This window comes from Protopterus annectens, chromosome 10.part0 (genome assembly GCF_019279795.1).
Source record: "Protopterus annectens isolate FY-2018-M chromosome 10.part0, PAN1.0, whole genome shotgun sequence".
NCBI lineage: Eukaryota > Metazoa > Chordata > Ceratodontiformes > Protopteridae > Protopterus > Protopterus annectens.
Genome location: NC_056744.1, coordinates 1,790,973,909 through 1,791,001,181, shown reverse-complemented (window position 1 = coordinate 1,791,001,181; position 27,273 = coordinate 1,790,973,909). Strand labels below are relative to the sequence as shown.

The 27,273-nt window shown below is 42.9% G+C and overlaps 1 protein-coding gene across 1 annotated transcript in view; it reads left to right on the top strand.

Annotated features, from left to right (window-relative positions):
* Positions 1-27,273, top strand: part of LOC122814030 (mitochondrial RNA pseudouridine synthase Rpusd4-like) — a 114,504-nt gene that overhangs the window by 70,739 nt on the left and 16,492 nt on the right. The window contains exons 4-5 of the mRNA XM_044086617.1: positions 6,241-6,334; positions 21,220-21,370. Coding sequence (XP_043942552.1) covers positions 6,241-6,334; positions 21,220-21,370 — 245 coding nt within the window. The remainder of the gene's footprint in view (positions 1-6,240; positions 6,335-21,219; positions 21,371-27,273) is intronic.

Below are 27,273 nucleotides of genomic sequence, written 5' to 3'. Positions count from 1 at the left end.
CTACCACGAGACTTGCTGCATGGCATGCAGCTCTGCTAACACGAGACTAAGGACTTCAAATGTCTAACAACCTATAAATAAAATTGCCGTCACACATAAACCCTTGTATCCTTCAGAGCATCCCTTGATAATTGGATGGGCATCTCTATAAACTCCTTCCTGGCCTGACATGGTGTCATCCTTGAAGCTGACGATGCACCATGCCTGTGTATACTGGCAAGGAGCAGATGATCTTGAGACTTCCATGTCTTGTAATTTTATGATCAGCAAACATTGGATATGAAATTAGTAAGATCAGTAGCTTTACTGGGGGGCACATGGTATTCATGAGCACTGCCATAGCTTAACCACTAGTCCACCTAGAATCCCCGTAAAAGTCATTGAAATTCCCTGACAGGGAAATGAACCAGGGTCATGGAGGTGAGAGTGTCAAATCTTGACCATTCATGGGCACTTGGTATTCCTGTTGAACTACCACTGCATTTGGATGCAGTTGTCATAATACTTAAAGGCTCTGCCAAGAAAATCAGAAGAAAAATGTTGGCTGACTAACTGGAAAAGATCCATGTTTAGTCTTGTAGAAAGGTGGTCATACCGATTGTGGAAATGATCATATAATTGCTCAGATCTCATGTGACAGCAGCATTTTTTCTCAGGATTATTCAGCACTTATTACAACCATAGTTAGAATGTGAATTACCAGGAGCAGGCAGGGTTCAGGAAACTGTATGGAATAGAAGACATTGTCACGGAAGTGAGATGGGTCCTTTAAAGGTAAAACAATGTCAGAAAGATTTTTTTACTTGTTTCCTTTGAATGTAGCAAGACTTTTGACTGAAGAAATCCTAATGAAGAGCACTGGATCATGGAGTGATGGGTAAACGAGAACATCTGATGGTTCTCCTGCACAATCTGTAATCAAGATGGATCATGGAGTGATGGGTAAACAAGAACGTCTGATGGTTCTCCTGCACAATCTGTACATAAATCAAGATGGATCATGGAGTGATGGGTAAACGAGAATGTCTGATGGTTCTCCAATCCAGATGGATCATGGAGTGATGGGTAAATGAGAACGTCTGATAGTTCTCGTGCACAATCTGTACATAAATCAAGATGGATCATGGAGTGATGGGTAAACGAGAATGTCTGATGGTTCTCCTGCACAATCTGTACATAAATCAAGATGGATCATGGAGTGATGGGTAAACGAGAACGTCTGATGGTTCTCCTGCACAGTATTTACATAAATCAAGATGGATCATGGAGTGATGGGTAAACGAGAATGTCTGATGGTTCTCCTGCACAGTATTTACATAAATCAAGATGGATCATGGAGTGATGGGTAAACGAGAACGTCTGATGGTTCTCCTGCACAATCTTTACATAAATCCAGATGGATCATGGAGTGATGGGTAAACGAGAACGTCTGATGGTTCTCCTGCACAATCTGTACATAAATCAAGGTGGATCATGGAGTGATGGGTAAACAGGAACGTCTGATGGTTCTCATGCACAATCTGTACATAAATCAAGATGGATCATGGAGTGATGGGTAAACGAGAATGTCTGATAGTTCTCATGCACAATCTGTACATAAATCCAGGTGGATCATGGAGTGATGGGTAAACAAGAACGTCTGATGGTTCTCCTGCACAGTATTTACATAAATCAAGATGGATCATGGAGTGATGGGTAAACGAGAACGTCTGATGGTTCTCCTGCACAATCTTTACATAAATCCAGATGGATCATGGAGTGATGGGTAAACGAGAACGTCTGATGGTTCTCATGCACAATCTGTACATAAATCAAGGTGGATCATGGAGTGATGGGTAAACGGGAACGTTTGATGGTTCTCATGCACAATCTGTACATAAATCAAGATGGATCATGGCGTGATGGGTAAACGAGAACGTCTGATAGTTTTCATGCACAATCTGTACATAAATCCAGATGGATCATGGAGTGATGGGTAAACGAGAACGTCTGATAGTTCTCATGCACAATCTGTACATAAATCCAGGTGGATCATGGAGTGATGGGTAAACAAGAACGTCTGATGGTTCTCCTGCACAGTATTTACATAAATCAAGATGGATCATGGAGTGATGGGTAAACGAGAACGTCTGATAGTTCTCATGCACAATCTGTACATAAATCAAGATGCCGATGTTTGAATAGAGCAAGGACAAACAGAGTGTAGGTGTAAAAATTGAAGGAAGAATTAACTGCCTTAGATATGCTGACAGTTGCGCATTAATGCCAGAAAACAAAGATCTAAAGTATTTGCTAAGTGAGATTAAACTTCATGGTCTCAAAATGAATTTACACTGTAGAGATCATGTGCACAAGTCTCTGCACTGGGCAAGTTGCCAGCAAACGGGCACTCACTGTAAAGAATACGTTCTACTCCCAGAACGCGAAAAGTAAAAAAAATAATATATATATTTTTTTCATTTTTTAAATCTAAAATAGCTACTTTTTCCTTCTGGTTGGTACTTGCAGGCAAAAATCCCTCCTGCAGTCCACACCATCAGGCTTGCCCTAGTGAAGATGTTGGCACAATGATGATGTAATAAAGAGCATATGTGTAGTCGAGAACTATAATGTATGCATCTTACTGTAAAGTGGGCAGCATACGTTGTAATTTTCATAGCAAGCTTGAGAAAATTGGCAAGTAAAACACCTGTTTAGAGAAAAAAATAAAGCATGAAGGTGGCGCACTCATGGTAGAGTATTGTTACACTGGCTTTCTATTTTAAATATCAGAATTTGCAATGCCGAGTTCCAGGAACTCGTTTAAAAAATAAAAAGACTGAAGGTGCACATGAGCAATTATCAACCATCTCTTTTCTCCCTTAAACTAATTTTTGAAGGATTTTAGTAGGTAGGCATAACAGCAAATGTGAGGTTGAATACGTCACGCCTTTCTGTAAACACACTGCCACTGTTCAGACAGAAGTGTTAGTTTTTTTTTGCAATTTAAGTTCTTGTGGATTTGTGTTTATTTGCATTTTGATGCATCTACATTTGTAACAGTAATTATATATGTATGTAGACTTTTTTAAAAATATTTATATACACTTACATATATAAATATAGATATATATTTTATGATGCATATATATGTGTGTGTGTGATTTTATTCATATATATATATATATATATATATATATATATATATATATATATATATATATATATATATATATTACCGTAGATCGAAATTACACTATTTCGAAATATGACAGTAGTGTTCCACTAACGCGAAAGTCAGTAGAACGAAGGGTGAGGGCTTGGGTTATGGATAGTGGATAGCTAGTAGGGCTATTCACTATCCTTAACCCAAGCCCTAACCCTAAGGTCCGTGACTACCGCACCACAATGCAGGAAATTGTATTTCCTCCACTGAACAGTAGTTAAGAACTTTTTTCCTGTACTGTGGTGCGGTAGTCACGGACCTTAGAGTTAGGGCGTGGGTTAAGGATAGTAGATAGCCCTACTAGTTATCCACTATCCTTAATCCAAGCCTTAACCCTAAGGTCCGTCACTACCGCACCACAGTGCAGGAAATGTCCCGTTCATATTTCGAAATAGTGTAATTTCGATATCTCTCTCTTTATATATATATATATATATATATATATATATATATATATATATATATATATATTACACTGCTTATATTTTTATTTATTTGAATTGACATTTAATTACCGGGGAAGTCAGACTGGGTAGGAGCCCATTTTCCAAAGTATAGTTACAAGCCAATATTTAAGGTATAGTAGGCTTAACACTAGTGAAGAAGTTTATCATAGCCAAACAGGAATCTATAAAAATTTTAGAGTCAGGAATTATGAAGGAAGCCTTCCAAGTAAAATGCTAATGTGGAGAAGGAAAGAGAAGGTAGAGCTAGAGCTTATTTTAAATGCAATAGATCTAACAGCAATGTTCAGTGACATAGTATAAAATCTAACCTTGTAGGTTTAAGATCTGACAGGGTGCCTAGAGAGGAGTTGTGGTATTGTATGAGGAAGTTGGGAGTGGCAGAGAAGTATGTAAAAGTGGTACAGGGTATGTACGAGGGTAGTGTGACATTGGTGAGGACAGCAGTGGGAGTGACAGACACGTTTAAGGTGGAGGTGGGATTACATCAAGGATCAGCTCTGAGCCCTTTCTTATTTGTAGTGGTGATGGACAGGTTGACAGGTGAGATCAGACAGGAGGCCCCGTGGAGTATGATATTTGCAGATAACATTGTGATATGTAGTGAGAGTAGGGACCAGGTTGAAGAGACCCTGGAGAGATGGAGATGTGCTTTAGAGAGGAGAGGAATGAAGGTCAGCAGGGCTAAAACAGATTATATGTGTTTAAATATGAGGGAGGGTAGAGGAATGGTGAGGATGCAGGGAGTAGAGTTGGTAAAGGTGGATGAGTTTAAGTACTTGGGATCAACCTTTCAGAGTAATGGTGAGTGTGGAAGAGAGGTGAAGAAGAGAGTACAGGCAGGGTGGAATGGGTGGAGAAGTGTCAGGAGTGATTTGTGACAGATGGGTACCAGTAAGAGTGAAAGGGAAGATCTACAAGAGGGTAGTGAGACCAGCTATGTTATGTGGGTTGGAGACGGTGGCATTGACGAAAAGGCAGGAGTCCGAGCTGGATGTGGCAGAGTTAAAGATGTTAAGATTTGCACTGGGTGTGACTAGGATGGACAGGATTAGGAATCAGTATATTATATTAGAGGGTCAGCTCAGGTTGGACAGTTTGGAGACAAAGCAAGAGAGGTGAGATTGTGTTGGTTTGGACATGTGCTGAGGAGGGATGCCGGGTATATTGGGAAAAGGATGCTCAACATGGAGCTGCCAGGTAAGAGGAAAAGAGGAAGGCCTCAGATAAGATTTATGGATGTGGTATGAGAGGACATGCAGGCGGTTGGTGTGAAAGAGCATGATGCAGTGGACAGGAAGAAATGGAAACAGAAGATCTGTTGTGGCGACCCCTAACGGGAACATCCGAAAGAAGATAATGACAACTTGTAATGTCAGAATTAACAAAGTGATATTATTTGAAATAATTGGAGTATTTTGAGTGCTCATCCTGAAACAAGACAGTAGTGTTCCACATATTTCTCATAGGAAAAGGAGAAACTTAAAATAACAATTATGTTATAAGGAAGTTAATAACATTAGTAGTTTTGTTAGTGCTTGTAAGAAAGGAATGTATCGATGTTTAAATTGTTTAAACTGTAAATATATTATTATAGACAACATTTTTTTTACATCCAACTACTGATAAATTTATATGCAACTGTTTTGCAGCATGTACCACTGAAGGTGGTTCATCTCGCCACTTGCTTAGTTTGTCAGGCTTTCTATGCAGGGAAATGTACCAGAAGGCGAAAAGAGAAAAAAACTGAGCATATTTCTGAGATTAGGAGACATGTCAGCAAATGCTGCACAAAACATGTTCTGGGAAATACTATTGAGCATAGATTTGCTTTTGGAGTTTCAGGTTGTTTATTTAAGTAACAGGGGAGGTGATAAAAATAATAAACTGCAATTTGCTGAGTATAAATGCATTCTAAAGTTAAATGCAGATAAGTCTACATTTGAATGCTATGAGCATAAAACCTGTTTTTAAGACGGACACAAATGAAACTGTGAAGTTATTCATTGTTTGAGTCTTTTGAGTTTATGCCTTTAAAGGTTCCTTGACCTTTTCATTAGCTTGATTGATAAACGTTTAGGATTGGTTGGCTGTGATTTTGAGTTTGTATATTGTGTGCTTCAACTTACCTGTTTTATCACACCGAAGAAGGGTTTTAACCTGAAAGCTCTGTGGAGTTAGTTTTCTTCCTGACTCTACTGGTCTGTTCTTTTGTTTTGATAGGAGCCCATTGTCATAAGAGACAAAGCTCCAAAGTATTTTAAGAACAATATACACACTTGCACACAAGCATGCTCGCGCACAATGTATACAATACACACGCCAGGGAATGTTACTTAGTTCACGAGGTCTGATTACATTATACAGGCATCCAGCCAGAGGAACTGTAATACTGAATACACTTCAGGGTAAAATATGTAGGTTTGATGTCTCCTCCTGCTGTCAAATAATTGTAATAAAAAGTAAATAGCCAGAATGGGCTGGAGAGATTTTGGAGGAATGCATTTAGTGATTTTCGCATTACTTGTTCATTTCTGCATTCATGCTGCATTTTACAACTTTCTGTTTTAGGGTGATCAGTGTTGGAATCCCTAATCCTACCACAGGAATCATTGACATTCCAATCATGGAGAAAGAAGTGACTAGTGGGCAGCCACATTTCAAGGTAAATAAAACTGCTGCATCATGATTATCTTAATGGTTGGCATGTATTTCTCATCAGTTTTATTAAGGAAAATACCTACAGCTCCTGCTTGCATCATTTAAGCTGTAGCTTTAAGACAGCTGGCAAAGGTCACTCCCTGCACTCTGTCTTGTTTGCTGTACAAGTTAGTGTAAACCCACACAGTCAAATTCTTGCTTTTGCTAATGTGATAAAAAGAAAAAGCTGTTAAAGAGGTGCATTTGAAATATCTATCCTCCTCCCACAAAACACAAATACATGCGAGAGATGCAACTATACGGCCAAACTGGAGGCTGAGCTCTCTCAACATAGGACTGGCAAGACCAGACAGGAGGAGAAGGTAACCACACACACTACATACCCAGTCACACATAGTACCATCACAACTTCAAATCATACACATAATCACACAAAGACATACTCGGAGGCTCTGATCAAAAATCTACCAAAACAGCAGAGGCCACCAAAGCAGACACCCAAACAACTACCACCTCAGGACCCAACACATGCAACACATAGACCACACAGTCAGAGTGTCAAACAGTCACAGCCCTTAAGGCCAAACACAATGCCAGACACACTCGTCATTGGTGACTCCATAGTCAGACACACTGACGTCCCGCTCACCAGACTGAGTAAGGAGAAGGTCACAGTAAGCTGCCTGTCGGGCGCTAGAATCCGCCACATAATGCAAGCACTCAGGTCTCTCAACAGCAGGTACAAGTACGACTCAGTCATTGTCCACGCTGGTGTCAACGACCTGAGACGTACCTCCTTGGACTACATGAAAAGAGACATTGAGGAGCTCTCTGATTATGTAGGCCAGGCAGGTATGACCCTGACCTTGAGGCAGTATCCTACCTTCACCTAGAATGATGCCACAATACAGTGATAAGATGATCAACTTTAATAATTGGCTTAAATTCTGGTGTCATTCAAAGGGGATCCAATGTCTGTCTGCCTGGGATGACATGCTGGACAAGCCACTCTGCTTCGCAAGGGACGGCTTGCACCTGTCACCCCTGGGCTTCCGGATATTGGCAAAGGCTCTTGCCACCCCCATAGTGCCTTTTTTAGGCAAGTCTCAAATTCTAAACCTACCACCCTAGAACACAAAAAAGGAAAAAAACTAAAGGTAATGCTGCTCAATGCCAGAAGTCTCAATCTCAAGATGCACGCACTCGAAGCCCTTCTCAGTATGGAGAACATCGATGTCTGTGCTGTGACAGAAACCTGGTTCAAGGCTCCTGAGAGCACCCCAGCACTATCAGGTTTTACCTCATATCATGCGTTTCGGCCCCAAAATCCGGACAACACCAAGAAAGGAGGGGGGGTGTCCATATTCATAAAGGACACCCACACCTCAAGGTTGGTGGCAACGCATGATGCATCGGAGACCATCCAGGTACAACTAACCATAGGCAAAACTGCTCTGCAATTTGTAGCATGTTACAGGCCACCCTCTCAAACTCAGGAACCTCACATGGCCTTCCTGAAAACACTAGAGGGGATAAATGTATCTCCAAACACCATCATACTAGGTGACTTCAACTACCCTATTATAGACTGGGAACACTACTCAAGCCCAAACACTCTAGCCCAAAGGTTCCTGGAGTTCATAAACTCAAATGCCATGGAACAACTAGTCACCATCCCCACAAGAGGTGAAAACATACTTGATCTCATCATCACGAACATGGGACCACAATGTTCAACACCGATAGTATACCCCTCACTGGTGAGATCAGATCATAAACTAATCTCGCTGGAGGTCCTCATCCCGCCCCCACCTGAAATAAAAAAGACCACAGTGAAAAACTTCTCAAAAGCCGACTTCACACCTCTAAAACTAGTGTGGTCTCCTTTAAGGTCCCTGAGCCGGTGGTAAACATTACTCAAACCGCTGAATCACTAACAAATGCCTTCTACCAGCACCTACAGGACTGCATGGATCAGGCAATCCCAAACAAAACTAAGACTCTTTGTACCAAAGGCAAGCGTCCAGTCTGGTGGACCCCAGCCATAAACAAGCTCTACAACAAAAGGAGGAAGCTACTACAAGATAGAGCAAAATCCTTGAAAGGTAAGACACCCTTGATCATTATAAGTAAAAACTAAGAGCTCTCATAAAATCATCCAAGGCAAATTTTGAGAGAAAAATCGCCAAGGACTCAAAAGACAATCATAAGGCCTTCTTTAGCTATGTTAGAAACCTAGGAGGAAACTCCCAGATATGCTCAGAATTAGTTCAAAATGATGTGAAGATTACTGAAACTACACACATTGCCAACATACTGGCTGACAGGTTCAGTGCTAACTTCTCCCCCTCCCCAAAGGAGAGATATCTATACCAGAGGATTGTAGCCCCCCAAACATCTCTAACGCCCAGGTGAGAACTGCTCTCTCCAAGGCAAAAAACACAGCATCCATGGGACCGGATGGTGTCCCCGGCTGTGTACTCCACGAACTCAATGAGGAATTAAACCCGCAGTTAGGACAGCTGTTTAATCTTAGCCTCACCTCAGGATACGTACCCAAGGAGTTGTGCACGGCGACTGTGGTCCCACTTCACAAGGGCGGTGCCTCCACCGACTCTGGAAATTACCGTCCCATTAGCTTGACAAGCCTTATCTGCAAAGCCATGGAGAGGATCATAATGGAACTCATAAATAAAGACATAGGGAACTTGCAGACTTTGGATCCAACCCAGTTTGGCTTTGTCAAAGGCAGATCATGCCTTTTAAACTTGGTTGACTTTTTCGAAACAGTCACCAAGGCCATTGATGAGGGTAAGGCAGTCCATACAGCCTACCTCGACCTGGCAAAGGCCTTCGACACAATACCCCACTCAGGTATCATCGAAAAACTCATCAGCTTGAATGTAAACCCATACATCACAAGATTGGTTGCAAACTGGCTAAGTGACAGAACCCACAGGGTCAGAGTTGCTGGCGCCATGTCAGACTCAAAGCCGGTCACAAGTGGTGTCCCACAGGGCTCTGTCCTGGGTCCACTCTTGTTCGGCATCTACTTCTCTGAAGTACAAGCAAACACAGGAGGGTTATGGCTGACAAAGTTTGCAGATGACTGCAAACTGGGCGCCATAGTCGAAAACACATCTGACACAGATATCCTCCAGAAGGGCCTCACAGAAACGGATAACTGGTGCCAGAGCCATGGCCTAAAGTTAAACGCCAAGAAATGCATAGTCATACCCTTCGGGAAAAACAAGGTTACCCCTAGCTACCATATAGGTGGCAATCCACTGAGCACAGAAGAAGTTATCAGGGATCTGGGGACCCAGGTTGACAGTAACATTTCGTTTGACACTCACGTTGCTAAAGTAGTTAGGAAAACCTTCTACATTGTCCACCTGATCATGAAGGGATTCACATCTAGATCAAGGGAGGTCATCGTCCCCCTGTACTCATCACTCATTAGACCTATGATTGAGTACAATGCCCCATTCGGAATGTATCTGACCCGACACCTGCAGCAACTGGAAAGGCCCCAAAAGTTCCTCACCAAAAGGATAAAGGGTCTCAAAAATATGTCTTATACTGCCCGACTGAAAGAACTCCAGCTCTATTCAGTCACATACCGCTTGCTCAGAGGTGACCTGTGCCTGACATACAAGGCCATGTCAAACCCAGATTTGATGAATATGCTTCACCTCAAAAAATCTAGATCCCTCAGAACCACAAGGGCGGGAGACTTAAACCTTGACACAGTTATTAATAGAACGTGCTGGAGGGACAGATTCATCACCCAGAGACTCCCTATGCTGTGGAACAAAATCCCGGTACATGTGAGGCAGAGCACCTCGCTGGCCTTGTTCAAGAGGAATCTTGACCAATGGATGGGAGATCGCAGATATACCCCAGGGATTACTTCAGTGTCACTGCTTGACAGAGGCACAGCAAAATAATAGGCATAGTTTTCTTCAAACTAAAGGGGTGGCGAAAGCCACATAACTATGGGCTAGGCTTATAAATGCCCTTGGGCAGATAGCCTGGTATGAACCTATGAACCTATTTATGAGTGTTGGCATAATTATTTTAGATTTTTTTTCCCCTAAAGACTTTCCCAATCCCTTTTCCCAGCTTGACAACACCACTGTCCTTTCCTTTAGGGCCCATTATACTTCCGACAGTCACTGCCCTCCGCCCCCCATTAGACACAGGACATTCTTTCCATTTCCTGCAAATTTCACCTGAGATCTGAGCAGGAGTTGTCAGCAGGGAGCTGGTCTTCAAGGAGCTAAGAGGGTGCTTTTGCTGTTACTGGTATCTGGGCAGTGAGGGTGTTTTATAATGACTTAACCCTTCCCATGTGGAGGGGCTTGAGATCCACATCATGTGGTGTCCCAAAATACCTTCCCCACACAACTGCAGGCTTTGTTAGTCCTGCATTGAAGACCACCACCTGTCATGGCTTGGTGAACCTAACTCTCTTTTTGCTAGGTTGCATATTTGCATTGCTGTTTGTCCTTCAGGGGTTTGTGACCGTGCTTGGCAAGCTTTTCCCAACCAGGATGGACCACCGTCTGTTCCCAGCTATGTCAGGCTGCTATTCTAACTCTGGTTACCTAAGCATTAGTCAGGGAGCTTGGTTGTTTTATGCTTTTAACTTGCTCTTTGTATTATATAAAATAATATATAGAGCACAGTAGCAATGCAAGGCAGTAAGCACAACACTAACCAAAGCACAGAGAAAACCGCTGCTTCATAAACTTTAAAAACTCGGGTTTATTGTGATACAAATATAGGACATGGTAAGCCCTTTCACCTGAATAGGCTTCTTCAGACCATAACACCCAATCCTATGCACCCTTAATACACTAAAAAGAGTGCCAAAAAACGATTAAACCATTAAAGGCACAACACATAACATCATGGGCATGTAACACATTGGGAATACTTTATTCTAAAATACATTAACCACAATAAAATGTAGACATCTAAAAGACATATAAACTATAAATAAAAATATCTATATAAACAAAAACTGCATATGCTCGTACTATTATAAACATGAAATACTTGTCAATAAATCCTCTCATAAACAATAATAAAACAAACATATAAAATATATATATAAAAACATACAAAAAAATCCAAGCACAACCAATATGTTTCACTTTAATCTCCTGGACCTCAGAAAAGGTCTCAACGCTACTTTCCCATTCAGCCCAGGAAATACATCTGCCCTAAGCCTAACAATCCATCTAGACTCAGCACTTTCAGTCCTATCCCTCACACCCCCCCCCCTAAAACTAGTGTATATAACATCTAGTACTTTAAAATAAAAGGAATGTGTGGAATCATTGGACAAAACATGCTTAGAAAGGGCATTAACAGTAGAACAAATCCTAATTTGGTAAAGGTGTTCCCTTATTCTGTCCCTCAGCCTCCTGTCCATCTTGCCTACATAAAACGCGGCACAGGCTCCACAGGAGGCTAGATAAACAACATGTGTGGAATTGCAATTGGCATGAACTCTAACCTCATGGGTAGTGTCGTAGACAGGGTGATAAAAATTAACATCAGTATCAATACAGCAGCAGTAATTACAACTACCACAAGGTACAGTACCAACATTCCTGTCACCTCCACTATCCATAGTAGGATAGCACAACAATTTAAGTTCAATCTATTCTTATAAACAAAACTTGGGTCAACACCCACAACTTCCCGCACATTTGGGTCTAGTGTTAGCACACCCCAATGTGATCTAATCACATCTTTCAACCTGCCCACATCCTTAGTGTAGTACAAGGGCACTCTAAAACCATGATCTCTTCTCTCAACTAAAACACCCTGACAGAGACCTTCATGGCTCGCTGCATTCTCAGAGAAATAAGGTACAGCAGCACGTTCCCTCAAATTTGTGAGGCCTTCCAGTCCTCCCTCTATATCAGAAACCTGATATTCTCGTTCCCACAAATTTGTGAGGCCTTCCAGTCCTCCCTCTATATCAGAAACCTGATATTCTCGTTCCCACAAATTTGTGAGGCCTTCCAGTCCTCCCTCTATATCAGAAACCTGATATTCTCGTTCCCTCAAATTTGTGAGGCCTTCCAGTCCTCCCTCTATATCAGAAACCTGATATTCTCGTTCCCACAAATTTGTGAGGCCTTCCAGTCCTCCCTCTATATCAGAAACCTGATATTCTCGTTCCCTCAAATTTGTGAGGCCTTCCAGTCCTCCCTCTATATCAGAAACCTGATATTCTCGTTCCCACAAATTTGTGAGGCCTTCCAGTCCTCCCTCTATATCAGAAACCTGATATTCTCGTTCCCTCAAATTTGTGAGGCCTTCCAATCCTCCCTCTATATCAGAAACCTGATATTCTCTCTTCTTAAACCTCTCACACATGTCATTTGTCACGTCTGCTTACAGGTGACCTGTGCCTGACATACAAGGCCATGTCCAACCCGGAATTAATGGGCATGCTCCACATCAAAAAATCCAAATCTACCAGATCCACTAGAGCAAGCGACTTAAACCTTAGCACGGATATAAATAGGACATGCTGGAGGGATAGATTTGTCACCCAGAGACTCCCTATGTTGTGGAACAAAATCCCGGTCCATGTGAGGCAGAGCACCTCGCTGGCTCTGTTCAAGAGAAATCTTGACCGGTGGATGGGAGATCATAGGTTTACCCCGGGAATCATCTCTGTGTCACTGCTGGACAGAGGCACAACAAACTAATGGGCACAGTATTTTTTAACATAAGGGGTGGCGTAAGCCACAAAAACTCTGGGCTAGGCTTATAAATGCCTTAGGGCAGATAGCCTAGTATAAACCTATGAACCTATGACTTAGAGGGAGGTCAGGCTTTTTTTTTTAGGTGTAAAGAATTGAGAGTTGCACCAGTTTTTGCTGTAATTATATAGGATTTCCTGTGTTGGTTGGTGGGAGGTTGTATAGGTGAAGTTTAAGATCTTGCATCTAAGGCGACCCCTTTACATTTGCGTGTTGCTAGCTCTGAGCTTAAATAGCTGCAAACATTAACATGCTGTTGGGACCCAGGTTTATTAGATTTTTAACTCTGCTTTCATAACTGGTAGCACATCAGGGGAGTGTATCTTCATGTTTAAGGAAATGAAATGCATTTTGATGCATCAGTCTGTAGTCCTATGACTGCTGTTGAGTTGTCAGTCAGTCAGTGGGGTATTACTTGTTTTGGGGGTGGGATTTAGGACCTTCTTGTGCGTTATGTCCTCACACTTTAGTGGGAGGAAAGCTGGATTGTGGTACCTTTAACTATTTCCCTTTTGTTATATATAGGTTGACATTTGAATGATCGAGTCATTTGGTTTCCATTTGAGCTGTAACAAGGGTATTATTGGGATGATGATGTGTGCAAATTAGAGATTATGGTGCAAGTTAGTTTTCTAGCTGACCTGAGCTCTATCTGTGGGTCGAAGGATGTATTTGTGCAAGTTACTGGCTTGTTATAGGGTAGTGTTGTACTCCTGTGGATAGATAGAAGGATGCCATTGTGGTTGTAGTACAAGTGAGTGGTGGTGTAGTCCTGAGTGCTGATTATGGACAGGAGGTTGTCGCTGAGTGTGAGTTGTTGGTTGGGATACAAGTGAGTGTTGTGTAGTCCTGAGTGCTTTCAGTTGTCAGAGATGCTGAGAGGCAGCATTTGGGGAGGAGTAGATGGTTGTGGGGCAGAGGCACGTCATTCTGTTTACCTCTCCTATATGCAGGGTTGTGAACATCTGCACAAGGTTCTGTCTGCTTTGTAGAAATTAGGTGTGAATGATAGTTTAATACTTCTGTCATTTGTAAGGTCTAGTACAGGCAGTGGTGGTCTAGTACAGGCAGTGGTGGGTTCAAGGAGAAGAACAACACTTGAGATGCTGAGCTTGGTAGAGAGGAGTTGAGTGGGTGCGGTGAAGGAGGGAGAGTCCTGCTGCCTATTTTTCCTCTCAGGTCAAGGATCAAGAACATCAGGAGTGATTCTTTCATTTACAGATTATCAGGAATTCTACTTTTTGCCCTACTGTTTCCCCATGGATAACGAGTGAGTTTACTTCATGAATGGTATAGTGTTGTAGATATTTGTCCCATGAGTCAGAAGCCTCCATTGGCTGCTTAGTCACTACAAAAGATGGTGAAATAGAGGACATTTTGGGGTGTATGACCTTCCTCTTCAACCCAAACAAAAGTGGGCAGAATTAGTGCCGTCCTTATTCGTCTTTTAACCTCAGTTATTCCCTCTGCTGTCAGTGTTGGCCTGTGTGTAGTCTCTGATGTTCTTCGTGTTTTACTGTTGCAGTCATTACATTTGGGTTATCCTGCTGGCAGGTTGCCCTCAGTGTGCCTGAATTCCAAAGTCTTGGGTTCTGCGTCGGCTGCCATCGCCTCCTCCCTGACGTCAGGCCGTCAGGGGTATAAAAGATGCAGCCGACGCCATTTTATTCCGTCTTTATTGCCGCGCAGTGCCAGAAGCAGTTCGCAAGTGCCGGTCGGCCGACTCCTGAAATTTTCGTGTTCGAGTTTCAGATCCGAAGTCTTCATTAAAAGCCAAGTACCCTTTTGGGGAAACTTTTTTTCTTGCTCCAGACCGATGTCAGAAAAAGTTAATAATTGTATTTCTTGTGGGAAGCAAATACCTCATAAGGACTTTCATTCTTACTGTATTCCTTGCCTAGGCCCTGACCACGACGTTGCTAGTTGTCGGTTTTGTGCTAGATTTAACCAACGCACTAAGCGTCAGTACGATTTTGCATTAAGCTATTTTGCACGAAGATTTAATTATACAATGTTGTCGGGCAGCCATCCGACTACTGGAGTTCACAAAAAATGCAAAGAAAAAGACAGGCAACCGAGGTCCAAAACCGACGACAAAGCTTCTCCTAAGCAAGTCGCCGGTTCTCAATGAGGTGCTTTCGCAGCCCCTGACACCCACTACTTTAGAGTCGCAGGCCGCTACCGGCTCCCACGTGGAGTCAGCCAGGCCGCTGGAAACTCAAGGTATTGAAGCCTCGGAGATTATTCCCTCAGATGGGTCCGGAGCCGCTGAGCAGGCATCGGCTTCTGAGGGTGTATTCAGACCTAAACAATTATATATTAAACCGACTTCAAAGACTAAAACACCGTTAAAGGCAAAGAAACAAGTTCACCAGCCACAAGGACAGGTCTCCATGCCCAAAAAACAGATGCTCAAAATGGCAGAAGGCTTAATTACCTTGATCAGGGGTTCCCATCCCCCTCCTGATAAGAGGCCTAGGCAAGAGACAGACTATGAATCTTCAGATCAGGTTTCCATTTCTTCTGATTTCTTCTTCGGATCAGGAATATTCCATTCCTCCCTATGAGGGTTCTGATGCTGAAGAATTAATTCCTTCAGCTTCTCCTCCTGAGGACTACTCTTTTGGGGAAACCTTGCATACCATGAGGGAGCACTTCCAGTGGGAGAGCCAAGATTTTTCAGAATCTAAGAAACGGCTCAGAGATTTCATTTACTACCTGAACACAGGCCTCTAGCTATTCCACCTGTTTTGGACATTGTATATGATGTGTTCTTGGAGTCTAGTCTGACCCCTGACTCTCTACCTCCAGCTCCTGTTAAGCTAGACAGATACTACAGGGTCCCTGACTCTCATAAATTCCTTTTCAAAAACCATACTGCAGACCCAGAAACTATTTCTCAGGGTCCAAAAGGGGTCAAGGCTTCTACTGCAAAAAACCCTACCCCCTCTGACAGGGATTTTAGGGCACTGGATAGATGGGGAAAAAAAGATTTACACATCTGCTACTTTGGCTATAAGGGTCTTAAATTGCCAGTTTCATATGCTCAAATATCAGCAATATATCATGACACTGCTTAAACAGAAAATGTCAAATTCTGAATGTGCAGAAAACAAAGAAATGCAGAATTTATTGCATGCAGCTGAACAAGTTGGAAAGCATACTTTGCAATGTGGGTTTGATTCTCTGGAGGCCTCCTGCAGGGCCGCTGTTACGGGTTCTGTCATTAGGAGGCATGCTTGGTTAAAGGAACAAAATCTGCCTGACCATGTTAAAGCAAAATTATTAGATGCTCCTTTACAACATGATACCTTGTTTGGTGTTAAGGCAGAAAAGGTGTTAAAGAAAATCGAGGACAAAGTGAAATCTATGCAAACGGTCAAGGATTTCTTACAGGTACAACCACCTAGATTTAGCAGACACTGTCCTACAAATAATTGGTCCTTTCCCGTCTCAGACAGACTTCCAAGAGGCAGATCACAGCCGCAAGGCTCCTATAGGTCCAAGCAGTGGAGTGCTTCTACCTCCAAAGGTGGAGAAGACAAAGCACAATCATACAGGAAACAGTCCCAATGACTTCCCCCAGCTTGCACCAAGCACTTATCTTCTGGCAGCACCCTTAGGGGGAAAACTAGCACTTTTTTCTCAAAATTGGCACATTATAACCCAGGACAAATGGGTTCTAGACATAGTGTCACAAGGCTACAAGTTTCATTTCCATACCCTGCCAAGGGCAAACGGTTGGCCAGACCTGCCAAAAAATCAATGGGCAGAGGCTCAAAAACAAGTCGCAGCTCTCATGGACATGAGGGCTATTCAACAAGTGCCACAGCAAGAGCAGGGACAAGGATTTTACTCGACTGTTCTTGGTACCCAGAAAGGACAAAGCATGGAGACCAATACTGGACCTATCTATTCTAAACACTTTTTCCTGGATATACGAAAATTCAAGATGTTGACCTTAGAGCAGCTTCTGCCCATGCTGGGCAGCAAGGCTTGGCTCGTGACTTTAGACATAAAAGAGGCATACCTGCATGTCCCAATCAGACAGTCATGCAGAAGATACCTCAGATTCCAGGCTGGCTCAAAGCACTACCAGTTCTCTACACTGCCCTTTGGCTTATCTACTGCGCCCAGGGTCTTCACAAAGTGCCTGGCACCAGTAATTGCTTACTGCAGACAAAGAGGAATACAAATATATCCGTACTTGGATGACTGCCTCATACAAGCAGAGAACAAGGACATTCTACTACAGCATCTGACTTTTGAGATAAGACTTTTAACAGGCCTAGGGTACACAGTCAACGAAAAAAAAATCAAAACTAGTGCCCTCTCAAGAGATAGTATTCCTGGGTGCCAGCTTAAATACAACTGCCCAGATGGCTTATCTCACTCCAGACAAACAAAGGCAACTGACTACCTATTTCAAGGAAATGGCAACAAAGGCCCAGTTATCTGCAAGAAAAATTGTGCAGGCTTTGGACTTCATGGTATCCTGCATGTTACTAATTCCATATGCAAGACTGCATATGAGGAAAGTTCAGTGGTACCTAAAAAGTGTCTGGACACAACATTGCCACAGTCTGGAAACAATGATAACTCTAATTCCCTGCCTACAACAGGAGTTTCGATGGTGGACAAAGGCTTGTCACCAAAACAAGGGACAGCCATTCTCACTACTCCTAGCCAGTCAGAGCCTAACGACAGATGCTTCAGATTATACCTGGGGGGCATACATGGCAGGAAGAGGCATTCAGGGCACCTGGTCCACAAACCAAAAGCATCTACATATCAATCAAAAAGAGATGCTAGCTGTTCAAAATGCCCTGACAGCCTTCAAGGACCTACTTCATCCAGGACAACTACTGATAAAGACAGACAACACCACAGTCATGTGGTATATAAACAAGCAGGGGGGCACACATTCTTACCTCCTTTGCAGACTAGCCATGGCTTTATGGGACACAGCTTTGACTTACCAAGTACATCTGCAGGCACAATTCCTGCCAGGAAAGGAAAATATTACGGCAGACAAACTAAGCAAAAACCTCATGGATCCCCACGAGTGACAGCTGGATCCACAAGTCTTCAGCATGATAACAAGGAAATGGGGGGGTCTGGACATAGATCTGTTTGCCTCCCCTCAAAACAATCAACTAAAAAGATTCTGTACAAGGATTTATCACAGACAGTGAAAGTGGACGCCCTATCTTTCAACTGGACAAACATATCAGTATATGCCTTTCCTCCACTGCCTCTCCTCCCCAAGGTACTCCTAAAGGTCAGACAGGAGAAGCCAAAGATGATACTGATTGCCCCAGACTGGCCACACCAGTACTGGTATCCGATCTTAAGGAACTTGTCCCAGTGCCCAGCCTGGGCCTTACCTCAAATACCTCATCTACTGTCCCAGCAAAACAATCAGATTCTGCACAGCCAACTCAGGACCCTAAACCTGGCAGCATGGCGGATAATGTAGCCATACAAACCACACCTCTCAGTAAAGCTGTGATGGATGCCATTTTAGAAGCCAGAAGGCCTAGTACTAGAAAATCCTATGCTGGGAAATGGAAGAGATTTTGCGCTTGGAACAAAGCTCAAGGAACTGATACAGCTGACCCCAAATATTCCTCAGATTTTGAAATGCTTAACTGAGATGCTGGACAAAGGCTTATCTTTCTCATCAATTAAAATCCATGCCTCTGCCATTTCGGCCCATTACAACACAGAGCCACCAGTCTTTTCTCATCCTTTAAGGCAGTACCTCAGAGGAGCCAAAAACTTAAGGCCTCCAAGGAGAATGCCAACACCTGCATGGGACATCAATTATATCTTGGAAAAACTCACCTTACCTCCTTTTGAGCCAGCTGCAACTACGGATATAAAGTTCTTATCTTGGAAAACAGCTCTGCTCCTAGCAATAACTTCTGCAAGACGAGTTTCAGAGCTACAGGCTTTCATGGCTGTGGAACCCATTATCATTTTTTATCCAGACAGGGTCTCTCTGAGAACAAACCCTACATGATACCTAAGGTGGTATCCAGTGTAGCCCTTAACCAAACAATTCATTTGCCAACTTTTTATCCAAATCTACAAAACAAGTTGGAGAAAATTCTGCATTCTTTGGACGTACACAGACAACTTAGATTCTACTTGGACAAAACTAAAGTTTTCAGAAAGACACCACAATTACTAGTGGCATATGCCACAGCATCACAAGGAAAGGCTATCTCCAAGTAGACTATTTCAAAGTCGATAGGTCACTGCATTCGTTTCTGCTACTCACAGCATGGCAAACCAGTGCCTAAGGGCATTAGGCCACATTCAACCAGAGCTGCAGCTACTTCGGCAGCCTTTCTCAGGGGAGCACCAACCAAAGACATTTTAGAGGCTGCTACTTGGAGTTCAGTGCATACCTTTACAAAACATTACAATCTGCCTCTTTACTCTAAATCCAGAGCAGGCTTTGCCACTGCAGTTCCGCAGGGCCTCATAGCCGCTCCTAATGCTGTTTAGCTCCAGCCCTCCCAACCATAGCTTTGGGCCTCAACCCAAATGTAATGATTGCAACAGTGAAACACGAAGAGCATAGTACAGTTGTGTACACTTACCATAAATGTAGATGTTAGAGTGTATTCACTGTTGCAGTCCAAGTTACCCACCCGCCACCCCCCTTATTTTTGCTGGAACTTCTCTTTACTTCTCTAATCTATACAACCTAGGTGGTGTATTTGCTTATAGATGAAGGTAAAGCTTATTTTGGTGGATGTATGTTTTATTTACATAATTTTAGCCTACCCTTTTGGGGGCACCTGACATCTGGGGCAAGAAAAACTGAATAAAATGGTGTCGGCTGCATCTTTTATACCCTGGACGGCCTGACGTCGGGGAGGAGGCGACGGCAGCTGACGCAGGACCCAAGACTTTGGAATTCAGGCTGACCGAGGGCAACCTGCCAGCAGGATAACCCAAATGTAATGACTGCAACAGTGAATACACTCGAACATCTACATTTATAGTAAGTGTATACAACTGTACTTTCCTCCGAGCCATGAAGCTGACTGTCTGTAGTTCTCATTAATTATAGAGCAGGTTAGTGAGATGAGTTGGTGAAGGCGGACTTGAGTGGAGTGCTTTTGTAGTTCTGTGCTCACCATCAGTCAAGGAAATCTCATGGCAACAAGAAATATGATGAAACTGAACTTGCTATCAAGTTTGAAGGAAGTGTACTGATGCTCTAATGAAAAGCTTAGATACTTACTCATAACAAAGATTTACGAAATGTCTGACCTGTAGCTGTGTAATGACTATTCTGGATACAAGGGACCTGAACTAACCTGCAAAAGGGTGGATAATCTGGATATAAGGGAGTTGGACGTACCTGTAGAAGGGTAGATAATTTGGATATAAGGGAGCTGACTGTACCTGTAGGAGGGTAGATAACTTGGATACAAGGGAACTGAATGTACCTGTAAGAGGGTAGATAACTTTGATACATGGAGCTGAACTTACCTGTAGGAAGGTAACTTTGAGATCATTGGTTATTTAGCTGTAGTAATCCTCTGCTAATAGCACAAGTTGTGATTGGCCATTTCCATGTATCATTATCATACTACATCAGCATGAAAATAATTCGAATACAATGATTGGGGAGTGATGCTGCCAGTTACAGAAATGGCAAAGGTGATAACCATTCTCTGCTCAGATATCTCTAACATTATGGTCATACAAAGACGTTTGTTCCTTAGCTTTCTTACCTATGATGGGTATTTATTGCTTGTGGAGATGTTCATAGGTTAGTACTAGGCTAACTGCCTTTGCGAGACATTGTAAGCCTAGCCAATTATCCCTTGTGAGTCTCAAACCCTGCACCTTGTCTTTGTAAGGCAAACACCTTAACCACTAGGCCACCCGCCCAACCCCGTAGGGTTTGCCTTAGGCCTTGTAGGCCTTGCCTTTCTAGGTTGAAGCATTGCAGCAGAGAGCCTTACAGGGGAGCCTGAAGGGTATATTTCATTGGAGCTGAACAGTTTTTGCTGAGAATTATTGGAGAAATTTTCTTTTCAAGGAATATTTTCTAAACTGTCTTTTGTTGTAGATGACTGTGTCACCTCTCTATCGCATATCTAACGAAGAGGGAAAATTGTTGAGAGCGAGGAAGAATCGGGACTCGCACAGCGCTGTGACGCAGTTCACTGTCTTGGATAGTTTTGGGGCATGTGCCCTTGTGGAGTTAATACCAACAACAGGTAATGAAAAGTGTCTGCAAGTGTGATGACATCTGGGTGGAAAAAGCAATATATTATGCAATGTTTGTGGAAAGCTGTAGTACTTTTACAGTATGTTTTTTGATTGTTTCACTTTAGTCTTTTTGTTAGGGTAACAAAGGATGCAGTGTTTGCAGTGCTAATCCTGTCTTTTGTGAGACCATCTCTGAGAAAAGGAACAAAGCAACACCTAATATTTGTTGCTGTTTCATGTTCATGCGTCTTCAGACAAAGTTATGCCTGTTTGGAACTACAATTCTTAGGTAGTTGGAGCTCTGTGTTCTTTTGTTTGCCCACATTACCCATTTCTTATTGTTTTAAATATTGAACCATTTGTTTTTGAAGTGTAAGGCTGAGCTGGATTGTTGACGTAAAAGTATGAGGAGCAGATTCATGAGAGCAAAGCTGCTCGCTATTCCATGAGCAATGCCCACGTACGCACGCGCAAACTTTTCTAGGAATCCTTTGTGTAATTTTTTCAATTGGTTTGATCATGGAGACCATAGCAACCTTATATGCCCAATTTCATCTTGGACTGTATAATGCATTGGAGTTATGTATGGAAATTCTGCCTTTCTGTGCACTTGTGTTGTGATTTGCAGAAGCCAACAGTGAATGTTGTTTGAAAAGATTCATGCCAGGTGTTCTTTGTTTCTTCACCAATGCACACGTCTTGCACCACAACTATATTTTATCTTGTCTTGTGTTACTTGCTCCCATATTTGAAGTTTCAGCCACTAATGCATTTCCTCTGCAGCTTTTCTGAGAGAGCATGTTACCCCAAGCACATGGGAGTTTCCTGTGAGCAGCTGCGACAGAGCACCATAACCCAGGTATGTGGAGGTGTCCTGTGAGCAGGTACAACAGAGCACCTTAACACAGGTATGTGGAGGTCCCCTGTGACTAGCTGCGACATAGCACCTTAAATCAGGAACAATGGAGTTCCTGATGAGCAGGTGAGACAGATCAGTTTTACCAAACGATGTGGAGGAGGAGGATCTGAGAACAGATGCAGCAGAACATCTTACACCTGGTACATGGAGTTCCCTGTGAGCAGGTATGGTCAGGCACCTTAACCTAAGTATATGAGGTGGTGGTGATCTCTGGGCAGGTGTCATCCAGCTTAATTCAGTACTTTTTTTCGTCGTCTTCATCTTTGAATGTTTGCCTCATAGGGTCCTCCAGTCACTGCTTGTGACCAAGAACTTTCAGCTTTGTGGACACTTTAGGCCCCCCCATGCTGCTGCGTCCTGCATGTTAGTAGAACAGTGCTGCCCCCTTGTCAGTGGAGTACAGTTTCTAAAGTGCATACCTTATAAATGAAATCGTTGTCAGCACTGCAAATAGAAATTCTGCAGTATGTGTGCTTTGAAGCCCAGCATTATAATGTCACATATCTGCAAATAAATGCTTGTGTGTGTGTGTTTAGGAGGAGTGCAGTATAAATTCTTTACAGGTTTTTTATTTTTTTTATTTGGAGGGGGTGGATTTCCCACTATGACTATATTATCTTTTTTCCTCTATGGGGAACCTGATCTTGGGTTGAGTCTTGGCAGGATTTTAAACCACATTTTGCAAATGGACCCCTGGTGGGCACCGACATTAAGTGGTCATTCTGAAATATTCATCTCTCTTGTCTCAAATTTTTGAACTGATATTGAAGGTTTAATCCCCTGTCAGCCAAAGTCCTCCCATGTTGGCCTGTACTTCTGAGAAGTAGATGCCGAACAATAGGGGGCCAAGGACCGAGCCCTGTGGGACACCACTTATGACCGGCTTGGAGTCTGACATAGCGCCAGCAACTCTAACTTGTGGGTTCTGTCCTTAAGCCAGTTTGCAACCCATCTTGTGACATATGGGTTTACATTTAAGCTGGTAAGTTTTTCTACAATACCCGAGTGGGGTATTGTGTCGAAAGCCTTTGCAAGGTCAAGGTAGGCTGTATGGACTGCCTTTCCCTCATCAATGGCCTTGGTGACTGTTTCGAAGAAGTCGACCAAGTTCAAAGGCATGATCTTCGCTTGACAAAGCCAAACTGGGTCGGGTCCAATGTCTGCAAGTCCCCTATATCATTGTTTATGAGCTCCATTATGATCCTCTCCATAGCTTTACAGACTAGACTTGTTAAGCTTATGGGGCGGTAATTACCAGGGTCCGTAGAGGCACCGCCTTTGTGGAGTGGGACCACAGTTGCCGTACGCCACTCCTTGGGCACGTATCCTGTGGTAAGGCTGAGATTAAACCGCTGCCTTATGTGCGGGTTTAATTCCTCATTTAGCTCGTGTAGCACACAGCCGGGGACACCATCTGGTCCCATTGATGCTGTGTTTTTAGCTTTAGAGAGGGCAGCTTTCACCTGCGCATTTGAGATGTCTGGGAGGCTACACTCCGCTGGGATAGTTACCTCTCCTTTAGGGGGGGAGAGGGGGGTGAAGTCTGCACTGAACCTGTCTGCCAGTATGTTGGCAACGTCTGTGGGTTCAGTGATTTTTGTATCATTTTGGACTAATTCTGAGCATATCTGGGAGTTTCCACCCAGGTTCCTAACATAGCTGAAAAAGGCCTTATGATTGTCCTTTGAATCCATGGCAATTTTTCTCTCAAAATTGGCCTTAGTTGATTTTATGAGTGCTCGTATTTTTTTACTAATAATGATCAGGGGTGACTTCCCTTTTATGGATTTTGTTCTATCATGTAATAGCTTTCTCCTCTTATTGTAAAAGTTTGTTAATGGCTGGGGTCCACCAGACTGGACGTTTGCCCTTTGTGGAAAGAGTCTTGGTTTTATTTGGGATTGCCTGATCCATGCAGTCCTGGAGGTGTTCATAGAAGGCATTTGTAAGGGCTTCAGCAGCTTGGGTTGTGGTTTCCACTGTCTCAGGGGCCTTGAAGGATACCACACCAGTCTTGAGTAGTGTGAAGTTTGCTTTAGAGAAGTTCTTCACTGTGGTCTTTGTTTGGGGTGGGCGGGATGTGGATTTCCAGTGAGATTAGTTTATGATCAGATCTCACCAATGAGGATATACTTCGTGTGGAGCATTTTGTCCCCATGTTTGTGATAATGAGATCTAGTATATTTTCTCCTCTCGTGGGAACAGTGACTAGCTGTTCCATGGCATTTGAATTTATGAACTCCAGGAACCGTTGGGCTAGAAAGTTAGGGCTTGAGTAATGTTCCCAGTCTATATTCGGGTAGTTGAAGTCACCCAATATGATGGTGTTTGGAGATACATTTATACCCTCCAGTGTCTTCAGGAAGGCTGTGTGGGGTTCCTGAGTTTGAGAGGGTGGCCTGTAGCATGCTACAATTTGTAGAGCAGTTTTGCCTATGGTTAGTTGCACCTGGATGGTTTCCGAAGCTTCGTGCGTTGCCACCAACCTGGAGGTGTGGGGTATCCTTTATGAATATGGATACACCCCCTCCTTTTGTATGGTCCGGGTTTTGGGACCGGAACGCATGATATGAGGTAAAACCTAATAGTGCCGGGGTGCTGTCAGGAGCCTTGAACCAGGTTTCAGTTACAGCACAGACATTGATGTTCTCCATACTGAGAAGGGCCTCGAGTGCGTGCATTTTGAGATTTAGACTTCTGGCATTGAGCAGCATTACCCTCAGTTTCTTCCCATTTTTTGTTTTCTAGGGTGGTAGGTTTAGAATTTGAGCCTTGCCTAAAAAAGGCACTATGGGGGTGGCAAGAGCCTTAGCCAATATCCAGAATCCCAGGGGTGACAGGTGCAAGCTGTCCCTTGCGAAGCAGCGTGGCTTGTCAAGCATGTCATCCCAGGCAGACAGACAGTGGATCCCTTTGAATGACACCAGACATTAAGCCAATTGTTAAAGCTGATCATCTTGTCTCTATATTGTGGCATCATTCTTGGTGAAGGAAGGATACTGCTCAGGGTTAGGGTCATACCTGCCTGGGCTACATAATCAGAGAGCTCCTCTATGTCTCTTTTCATGTAGTCCAGGAGGTGCGTCTCAGGTCGTTCACACCAGCATGGACAATGACTGTGTCATATTTGTACTTGCCGTGGAGTGACCGAGTGCTTGTGTTATGTGGATTCTAGCCCGATAGGCAGCTTACTGTGACCCTCTCCTTGTTCAGCCTGGTGAGTGGGACGTCAGTGTGTCTGACTATGGAGTCACCTATGACAAGTATGTTTGGTGTTGTATTTGGCCTTACGGGCTGTGACTGCTTTGCACACTGCTTTTGTGGTTTATGTGTTGCTTGTGGGGTGTCTTGAGGTAGCAGTTGTTTGGGTGTCTGCTTTGGAGGCCTCTGCTGTTTAGGTACATTTTTACTCAGAGCCTCCGAGTATGTCTTTGTGTGTTTATGTGTTTGATTCAGTGGTGTGGTAGCATTATGTGAGGCTGGTTTTGTGGTGTGTGTAGTTATGTCACACTGGTGATGCAGTTTGCATGACCCCCCCCCCAGGGGTGGGGATATGCTAGTCAAATACTACATTGCCAGTATGCAGGCGAGAGCACAAAGTAACCTGACAGCTGCATGAAGGATGGTGTCCACTGGACATCTCTTGATTCAGGCCCAGATGAAAGGCTCAGAGCAGAGGAATGAATGTGCACTGTTTGACAGGGCCATAGGCACATGAATGGGCACTGAGGATTGTCCACAGAGCAGTGAATGGGCATTGTCCCAAGGAGGCCATGAGACAAACCAAAAAACAAACTGATAATCCACAAAATCCGACTAATAACTGCAAGCTAAGGAACTTGTAAATAAAATACAAATTTATTCTTATCGAATGAAGCGCTTTTCGTTGGCACAAATGTGTCAACTTCTTCAGATTCAAAACAGTTTTGTGAATTACACACACCACTTAAAACAACTTACTCTTGTCATGTGACCAGCATCAGCTGGTGCTGCTGTTCTAGAGCCTGCTCATATTTAAAGTGATATTACATATAAAAAGCAGTAATAAAACACATTGTGCACGCTGGTACAACGTTCAACAGACTGATCAAACCTAATCTAAACTTAGCAGATTTACGCTTAGCAGTCAATATTGACTGCTTAATAATAAAGAATAAATCAATTAGTGTTACAGTTAAACAGGTTAAACTTATGGCAATCCTGGTTGAATAACAATCCTAAGAAGTCAGAAATTGTCAACCAACAACTCAGACAGGATTGGTTCTATGCTGTCAGTTAACTCAGTTTTGCAATACAAGTAAAAGTGTTAAAAATACATTAATAACCAATACGTTTATACAAATTGTACTTAAAAAAAAATGCTAACAAGCGACTATCTCAAGAAGTCAGAAATTGACCATTGGTCAAGGCCATTTTTTTAGAGTACAAATATTTAAGGTTTATAAGAGGTTTGATGTTTATAAAAAACTATTAAGGGCTTGCCTACAAAAATACTTCTAGTTATATAAATCGCCAAACTACTAAATGAACATAATCAAAAACACATTGTTGTAAGTTACAAAATTCCTGCTTCATCTATTTAGACTTTTTAACTTAGGCAAGCAATATTGCAGGCATCATTCAGGCCAGGACATAGAAATGCATTTAGTCTCACCTGCCATAACAGGTCACGTTCTTCGAGCATCAAGTTAAATGGTCCACCTCTCACATCAAAGCTCACATGGTCTATAGCTTTGAAAAGAAACTTGTGGTTACTGTGTTCAATAAGGTGTCTTGCTAATGGATTATCATCGTTTTTCTTTTCTATAGCGTATGTGTGCTCATATAGTCTATCTTTTAGCTTGCGTTCGGTTTTACCGATGTAGAAGGCTGAGCATGCTTGGCACCTAGCCACATAAACCACAAGCTTAGTGTTACAGTTTTATTTAGACCTCAACTTGAAAGTCCTACCATTAACAAGACAACTCTCCTCTATCTCAATGTGTCTTCCTT